The 9220-nt window shown below is 39.7% G+C and overlaps 1 protein-coding gene across 1 annotated transcript in view; it reads right to left on the bottom strand.

Moving 5' to 3' along the window:
* Positions 1-2183: 2183 nt before the first annotated feature.
* LOC127415474 (neuropeptide Y receptor type 1-like) overlaps positions 2184-9220 on the bottom strand; it is a 33193-nt gene continuing 26156 nt past the window's right edge. The window contains exon 2 of the mRNA XM_051654248.1: positions 2184-7271. Within this exon, the coding sequence (XP_051510208.1) occupies positions 5899-7059 (1161 nt within the window). The 5' untranslated portion in view covers positions 7060-7271 and the 3' untranslated portion in view covers positions 2184-5898. The remainder of the gene's footprint in view (positions 7272-9220) is intronic.

Below are 9220 nucleotides of genomic sequence, written 5' to 3'. Positions count from 1 at the left end.
CTTCCACTACTGGCATCTGGCTTGCTTTTAACTCCGTCTCCACTCTCACTGCAATGACAAACAGCTGTTAGAGACAATCATTGCCAGGTGATGATCCTTACCGTTCTCATCTCCCGATCTCGCTCTCCATTCACAAGCCGGCACTCGACCACGCCCCCACTACCACAATCTTTAAGGGATTAGGAAAAGTGTTTGCATACTTTTCCATGAAAAAATCGCTTACAGCACCTTTAAAATAGTAGTGTAAGATACTCTTAGGAACTACTGTGTATTTGCACCCAAAATTAGTCAAACAGTATGAGAATGACAAAAGAAACGCAAGACATGAAGATGTTAAAGTCATTTTTAATATACATAAAAGTACATTCAAAAATCAAGAAAAAACATCAATACCAGATCAATTGAAACTTTGGTCCTTTTTATATGTATATCATTAACAAATATACAATATAATTGTAATGTACAAATGATTACACAGATGATTACAAGAATGGTCTTCATTAGATGGTCTTCATTAGATGTCTTCCTAAAATATTACATTAGGAATAAATGCATTACTCATTCTTGGCAAACGACAAATAATAATAATAATAATAATAATAATAAATAAATATCCATCTTTAAAAGTTTTAAAACCAAAACAACTAGATAGACTATCTTTTGGGTTCATAAATATCCATGGGACCTTCTTTCCCAGTGATATCCTAATGCTCTAATTTAGTTTTCTTATCTCAAATCCATTAAACATAGCTAATAAAGCTATCCAAAGCAAACAATGTCCATATAATTATATTTATCTTTACTGTCTGTTTTGTTTAGTTGACCTAAATAACCTTTTGTCTCATTATTTCAAGGTGAAATTGACAACACTTGCTTCCTATTAAGAAATTAAGCTATAATTAGTAAAATAATGCTATATTTAGTATATTCTGTAAACTTGTTAATTTGTAGAAATGGTACATACACAACAAAAAAGATTTGTTGTTCAGTATGTGAAATGAGTATATATACACATAGTACTGTGCAAAAGTTTTAGGCACGTGTGAAAAATGTTGCATAGTGAGGATGTCTTCAAAAATAATGCCATAAATAATTTTCATTTATCAATTAACATCATACAAAGTCCAGTAAACATAAAAAATCTAAATCAATATTGGGTGTGACCACCTTTGCCTTTAAGGGTACGTTTACACGACAACGATGTTCTAAAAATGGAAACGTTTTTCCTTTGCATTTTTGAAAAGTTTTGCATACAGATGACAACGTTGTCAAAACTATCCCCGTTCACACGGATCCACGAAAAAGACTAAAAATACCGTATTATGCATGCCAGGCCAGTAGTTGTGTTGTCACAAGAAACACTACGCACCTGCGCACATAAGCATTCTTCCACAGAGCAGTGAATACAAACAATGAAGATGGCGAAAGCATCGAGCAGTTTTGTCTGGACAGATGATGAGCTACAATTACTTAGCTGGAGAAGCATCAATAAACTCAAAATCTTGAGCAGCACAAACACAGTCCTGTAGTCCACCATTGTAGTTTTGAATGTCTTGCGTGTTGTTTTGAAGTACTGGCGCGCAAGCCTGTAGACTGAACACGTAATACGCCTGCGCATGATGTCATCGTTTTCACAAACTTGCACTTTGAAACCCGTTTTCAAAAGTTTGCGTTTTCAGGCCCCAAAACGCCGTTGTTATGTAAACAAACAGCCAAAACGCATAAAAAGTTTTCCGTTTTTAGTTGAAAATGTTGTCGTGTAAACGGCCCCTAAAACAGCCCCAATTCTCCTAGGTACACCTGGAAACAGTTTTTCTTGGTTGTTGGCAGATAGGATGTTCCAAGCTTTTTGGCGAATTCGCCACAGTTCTTCTATATATTTCGGCTGTCTCAACTGCGTCTGTCTCTTCATGTAATCCCAGACTGACTCGATGTTCAGTGGGGGGCTTTATGGGGGCCATGACATCTGTTGCAGGGCTCCCTGTTCTTCTATTCTATTCTATTTCCAAAATTAATGTTTGGGAGTCTAACATTTATATTTCCTATTGACACACTAAAGCTGAAGATATAAATAACCATCTTAAGACAAATGCTTTTGTGAAACATTTTATTGCCTAAGACTTTTGCACAGTTCATATATATATATATATATATATATATATATATATATATATATATATATATATATATATATATATATATATATATAAATTCTGATGTTTTATTTCTGAAAGTTATATGGCACATTCAAATGTCCGGTATTAAGTTACACAGATATATGTGTGAATGTTGAATAACATAAAGGCAGTGGTACACGTATCATTTTGTCATGATATAAACACAGAATGTATTAGGAGTTTTTTAATTTTTTTTTATTTTTTTATCAACACATATTAATCTCTGTAAGGTATCCAGAAAAAATATATACAAATTCTTTAATATTCAGGTAAACAGCTTTATTGGGCCATACATTTCAGCTGTTGACCTGGATGGAAGTTTGATATATGTGACTTTGTATGTATGATATTGTAAATGCTTTATTGTCAGCCGTTCTGATATCAACTTTACACACACACACATTTTGGCCAAGAAAATATCTCAGAAAAAAGATAATAAAAGAAAACAAATATTGATTCACATAAATACCTCAGGGCAATGGAAAAAGCCTATGAGAAATAGGCTTCCCAATATAGCTGGCTATCCAGTCAATAACTGGAGAAAATGAGATTGGAAAGAGAAAGAGATTGAGAGAGAGAGATTGATAGCGAGAGAGAGAGAGAGAGAGAGAGAGAGAGAGAGAGAGAGAGAGAGAGAGAGGAAAATTACTGATCAGAGTAGAAGCTCCAAAATGCACCATAAATATCTTTGTAAATGGTGATTGAATGTTTGAGCTTTTCCAGGTGAATGGCTGCAATGTTTTTATGGCAACACATCAACATCTGACTCTTTACATTCTCTCAATGCAACCATGCTTTTGAAAAACTCAGCCTAGTAGTTTCAACAGACATCTCCCTAAATCATCTAAAGCCAAATTCAGTCAGGCCCTAGAAAAACATAGACCAGTTTAGCAAAACATAATCAACACAATCAAATCAATAATATGTAAATGTAATTGAGTTTTAAAAGTGAAGTGTGTCATTTCTGCACCACTAGCGGCATGGAATTGCAAAAGTACACATGATTACACAGGAAATCGACATGTTGCTATCGAATGTTCTGGTACCCTGACATCGACCCCATTCTATAGAGTTACTGGCAAGCGCAACATCCCCCATCAGAAATATTTGCATCAATTCAAATGTAATTCGGGAAATCATTGTGTTTACATTAACCATGGTGAGTGCAAGTCGGAGGTTGCATTTTCCCTCTAAGAATAAATTTTTGGTTAAGTTTAGGATTGGGGTATGGGTTGGGGCGTACAGTTAATAAAATATGCATCCCGGTTGACTGTATTACACCATTTACAACTAAAAATGTTTTGGCATTACTCTGTTGACATTTCACTTGGAAACTAAAGCTCACACTTGTCCATAAGTTCAACAACACTTCCAACTTCGGCCACTGGGGGCAGTGATTCAGATCAGTAGTTTTGTCTTATTTGCCAGTAAAAATAACAAGAGACAGTACATTTACTTGAGGAAAAAAATAAATAAACTACACTTTTGCTAAATGGTTTTTATGTGGCTCATTGTACGTATCAAAGCAATTTCCTGGTGAAATGAACACTAGAGGCACTACAATAACAATTACTTTTATTCACTTTCAAACAAATCATGAGTAAAACGACAGATTATCAGTTCATAAACACTTAATTTTCGCCCTGTTCCCCACATAATGTTATCTTATGATATCAAAACACTTTTACTCTTGTGCGTGACTTGTAAGGCGATACAATTTTAATGTTTACTTTACATGACGAATTCTATTCATAAGCTTGTTCCAAGTGTAATCAAATTGCGCCATAACTTAACTGATAGAAAATTGCACTTGCGATGCAAAGGACCGTTTTTCCGAATTGCGTTTTTCATGTCACATTTGCTTTCATGACACTATCTGTTAGGTTTAGGTTAAAGGTTTGGGGTAGGGTGGTTGGTTTTGTTGATTTAAAGCTTGACAGAGCATTAAACTTAACCTAATCCGATTGGGGGAACATTTAACTCACTTTTAGCATCACACAGTGGACATTTCACCTCGGAAATGCTGCGGTACGTGTAATGAATGACCACGTAATTTTGCCACAGTCACATTATTTTCATGAGATCATGCTAAAAAGTACATAAGATATTAGGTCTTGATTTCTAGGTCTTGAAGAAATTTAACAAAATTTTGTGGGGTTTATACTTAAAACATGTGCTATTGGGGTAGGAAAAATTCCATTTGTTTCTGCCTTGAATTTTTTATTTTTTTACCCAATTGACAATTTTTGTCTTGTTTTAAGCATAAAACTCTAAACTGAAGATTTTTTTCAGAAAACAAGAATTTTGCTTCTCATGTAAATGTAGCTTGTTTTAAGTATGCTTAGAGATTGTTACTGGAAAACATGATGCTTTGGCCACATGTTTCTTTTTTTTTCTTTTTTTTTAAATACTAAGAACATGCACATTATTGTTTTGAACCACAGTATATAGCCATTCAGCCAAAGACACAGTGCATACTATGATATCGATTAACATTTAGAGCGGTGAAACAAATTACACCTGTCACAAAGAGCAGCAAAACCATAGAACTACTGTACATATCAGTTTGAAGTAGCATTCATTATAATCACAATCAGTGACAGAACATAGTGCTTTTAATGTAGTCCTAGTCCTGCTAAATATTATAAATGTACACATTATACACAATGCTAGTTCTCCACTTTAAAATAGTCAATTTCTGTTTCTATTACTAATATTCTTGCGCAGGCCTATCCTGAACAAAGACAATGAAGAACAAGGCCTCTACTAAGTATTAAACGTCTAACTGAAATTTGTCATTTCAATTTCATTTGAGATTATACTGAGAATTCACTATATAATTTTTCACAGTCCATTACATTAGTACTCATTTTAGCTGTGGATGAAGTCAACATGAAATCAAAATGGACCCTATTTACTTTCTTAATTCACATTCCTGGTGTTAATTGTGTATGATTCGTGTATGATTTTGTAATTTTCATCAAAATGTAATCACTTGCTCCACCTTTGAAATTACCTTCCTTTTCAGCTGGTGACATCTAGGCAGTTCGCAAAAAGCTAAATAGCTATTTAGCCATTGTTTGAGGCTAGTGTTGTTAATGCAGTTAATGCAGCCATCCTAAAATCTTGCAAATAGTTAATGAAGCAATTTAATGCGGGTTTAATTGGGATACATCAAGATGGTCTTGAGGGTGAACTTGACTTTCAGCCTCCATGTCCCGTTCAAAAGCCTCCATAAATGATTGGTGTTGATGGTCTTCCATAATCAGCTGCAAACTCGCATTCAGGTCCAGCTCCAATCTGGTATGAAACGCCCACTTTTCATGATCCAATACATTTTGTTCTTGTTGAATATCCATTTTCACTTAGAAATAATTCATATTGCTAAAGTAAATTTGGTTGAATGGATGTTCCATGTTGACTTTTAAACATTTACCCACAGGAATTTGAAATGATGGAAAGGCTAACACAGCTACAATACACCTTACCTTAATATGTTTCAAACTGTGTCACCATCTTTTAGCAACACAAACCTTGAGAACATCAAATATTTTCATTAGTCTGAATTAGGATACTGAACTCCAAGTTCAGTTACTAAAGATTTTGAATGTCTTAAGTTTGTACTTATTGCACAGATTGGCTGCTGGCGTTCTCAATCCACCTTTGAATGCTAAATTAAAGCATAGCAAGGTACAATGCCTTGTAGTACATCTGACAGAGTTTAAACAATCTCTTTCTGTTCTAAACTGTTTTTCTTGTGTGGCTGATAGGCATTGACGCTGACTGAGCCATTGCTAAGGATGGACCCCTTTGTAATGCCGGTACTGATGGTGGACAATGGGAAACTCTCATAACTCTCTGGAGGCCCCCAGCAGCGGCATCTGTATAAAAGCGATTTCAGCTCCTTCTGGAAGTTATTGTTTAGAAACCCATAGATCACAGGGTTAACGCAAGTCGACGCCATAGCAGTAAGGTGGCAGGCTGAGAAAATGGCATCGTGCTGGCACACTGGAATTGCCTCATGGTTCCAATCAAAAACTGTGTTAAAAACATTTAGTGGCAACCAGCACAGCGCAAATGCAGCTACAATTGAGGCTAGCATGGCGCTGACTCGCTTTGAGCCTTTGGCCTTCTTCTTGCGCCCGCCTTGCGTTCTTTCAACCATATCTTTGCGTCGACTGAGGCGCAGAAATATGCGGAAGTAGCAGAGTAGAATTAGCGCTAACGGTAAGCAGTACTGGAAAAGCAGTAGTGATGTGGTGTAAGCTAGCCGATTCCCCTCAGATGGCCACTGTTCTATACAGATGAAGTGATCACTAAAGGGGTTAAACGGAAGACTGAGGTTGTGCAATGGCGAGTTTGTGAGGATGTTAAATGAAAGAAATGGAAGGGAAATAAAACAAGCTACAATCCAGATAACCGCTACAGCCAGGTACGAGTGTCTAATGACTGGCTTCCATCCGGTTGGGTGGATGATGAGCTGGTGTCTCTCCAAAGCGATGAGTACCATGGAGAAGACTGAAACCGTCACGGACATGCACTGGACGAATGGTGTCACCTTGCACAGAGCTTCACCCAAAATCCATCGATCCATGAGGGTGTAGATAATGGTGACTGGCAAACATACCAAGCAAACGAGGATATCAGAACATGAGAGGTTGACGATGAAGATGTTGGTCACGTTATGCATCTCTTTCTGTCGTGTGATGACTAAGACCAGGCAAGTGTTGCCTACCAAGCCCACTGCTAGCATGGTGCTGTAAGCTACGATGAGGAAAGTGGTGCTGCTGAGGGAGGTTGGGCAGTCACCTTGTGCCCAGAATGCATCTCCAAATAATGAAGCCTGGGAGATGTTGCTCAGGCGAGACTTCTCCATGGCCATTAGGTGGTTTAAAGCAAATGGGTTGTTTTGCAGAAGTTCGTCTTTGCTGCTTTGAGAAAGTCTGGCTAGTTCTGACAGTCTCCAAGGAGGTGAAGAAATGAAGCAGATCTGTCCAATATAAGATTGTTCCCCCCCAAGGCCAATCTTTCCTCTTCAGTTCCCAAGATGAGTCCTGTTTTCTCTCATAGTGCAGAACTGTTGATCTGTGGAACCTGTGGACAGAACAATAAAGACGGGCTCTTAAGATCAAAAGCAAAAACCAGAATGACTCCTATATGAAATCTCATTGCTAAATGAAATCAGAAAAAAATAGAAAGCATACTGTCAGAAACGTCATGCCCATTCAAACTTTTGAGCCAACTTGATTATAAATGTAACTTTCATTTTATAATTATGTTTATTGTAGGTAAATAATAATAATAAAAAAACTCATTAATTCACATGTCTATATTAGGTCCAGTTATAATAATAATAATAATAATAATAAAAACTTTTTCCCCTAAACAGCAGAAGGAAATTACGATGCCGTTTTTGTGCCACATAAAAAAAATATATACATTTTATACATTTTCTCAAAATATTCTGACTTTTATCTCATGACGCTACGACTTTATTCTCAAAATCTTAGACATTGTTTTTAAACATGCCACTAAAATGCTGTTGTAGGAAATAGAGTCAGAAGTGCACTAAGGCAATTTCTTTTTCACCTTGTGACTTTTTTTTTTTCACTTTGTAGTTGATGACTTCCGTACTTTCAAGTTCAAATGCAAATTTGCTTGGTTTATTTAATATAAATAAAATATTTAATATTAATAGCATGTGTTAACACTTTAATTCTGACAGCTCTAATATGTATAAAGCATGCGATTAATTAAAAAAGTTTAACCCGTTAATTTTTCTTAATCACGATTAACGCATTGTAGAGCCGAGGAGGGCGGGGCCGGGCTGGAATGACGCACGCCCGGTCCCCAGTCAGCCTGATGGGGCGCGCGAGGGATAAAGGCGGCCAGGGACGACAGTTCGAGAGAGAGAGAATTGCAGGCAGCTGTACTGTGTGGTTTTTGGTTGTGTTTGTGTGTTTGTTTAAGTTGTTTATTAAATTATTATCTAAGTTGTCAAGCCGGTTCTCGCCTCCTCCTTTCCACTGAACCCCCTTACACTGGTGCCGAAACCCGGGAAGAAGGAGGGATTCCCGTCGCAGAGTCCTCGACACTGCCGTCCACCCAGGGGAGCGCCGCTGCCATCCGATGGGGGACGGAGTAGCCCGACCAGCCATCTGTGAGGCGAGTGGAGACGGGACTCCCCGACCCCTGGAGCGAGGGAGCCGCTGCCGGTGGCGGAGGAGTGCCCTGCCATCCCCCGGGAACGTGGAGGGGTCGAGAGAAGACCGCCGTCCGCGGGGGGAGGAGGGAAGCGACTCCCCGACCGCCTGGAGTGGTAGGGCCACTGCCAGGGGCGGAGGAGTGTCCCCACGGGACGCCGTCCCCAGCTCCATCAGAGGGCACTGATCTCGGAAGTGGCTCGGGTCTCCGCACCTCCAGCAGGCCGGCCCAGGCGCTACACCCGCACTTGCGTCGGCGGGCGCCCCCCCCCCTGAGGGGGAGAGTGGCGGGGTATTGGAATAGGGGAAGGTGTCGCCTCCCACACCCGGGGAACTGGTCTCAGTGGCTGAAGTCCTCCTCATCTGCGTGGGGCAGGAACGGGACCTGGAGAGAGAGCAGAACGAGAGGAGAGAGGGGAGGGGTAAGAGACAGAGGGAGGAGAGAAAATGTAGGAGGACTCTTCCGCCCTCGGGATCGCCGCCATGTGGTCCTCCGCAAGCCGGACAGCTTCCTCCAATGACGCCGGGTGGTGGCACTGGACCCACTCTGCCATCCCTTTTGGCAGTCGATGTGTGAATTGCTCCAGTACCACCTGATCGTTACTTCCATCGACGTCGCGGTCCCCCACTAGCAGCCATCTTCGGCAGGCATCACGGAGCCGCTGGGCGAAGGCAAACGGGCGGTCGGAGCTCTCCAACTTCAAGCTCCAGAAGAGTTGACGATTTTCCTCCGGAGTGCGACCAACCCGTTGCAAGATGGCTCTCTTTAAATCTCTGTAGGCCAGGAGGCTCGTTGCTGGCAGTTGTTGAGCCGCGAGCTGGGCTTCCCCGGACAATAGT

The sequence above is a fragment of the Myxocyprinus asiaticus genome, chromosome 24 (assembly GCF_019703515.2).
Source record: "Myxocyprinus asiaticus isolate MX2 ecotype Aquarium Trade chromosome 24, UBuf_Myxa_2, whole genome shotgun sequence".
NCBI classification, from domain to species: domain Eukaryota; kingdom Metazoa; phylum Chordata; class Actinopteri; order Cypriniformes; family Catostomidae; genus Myxocyprinus; species Myxocyprinus asiaticus.
Note: the sequence above shows the minus strand (reverse complement) of the source record. Positions and strands in the feature narration are given on the sequence as shown.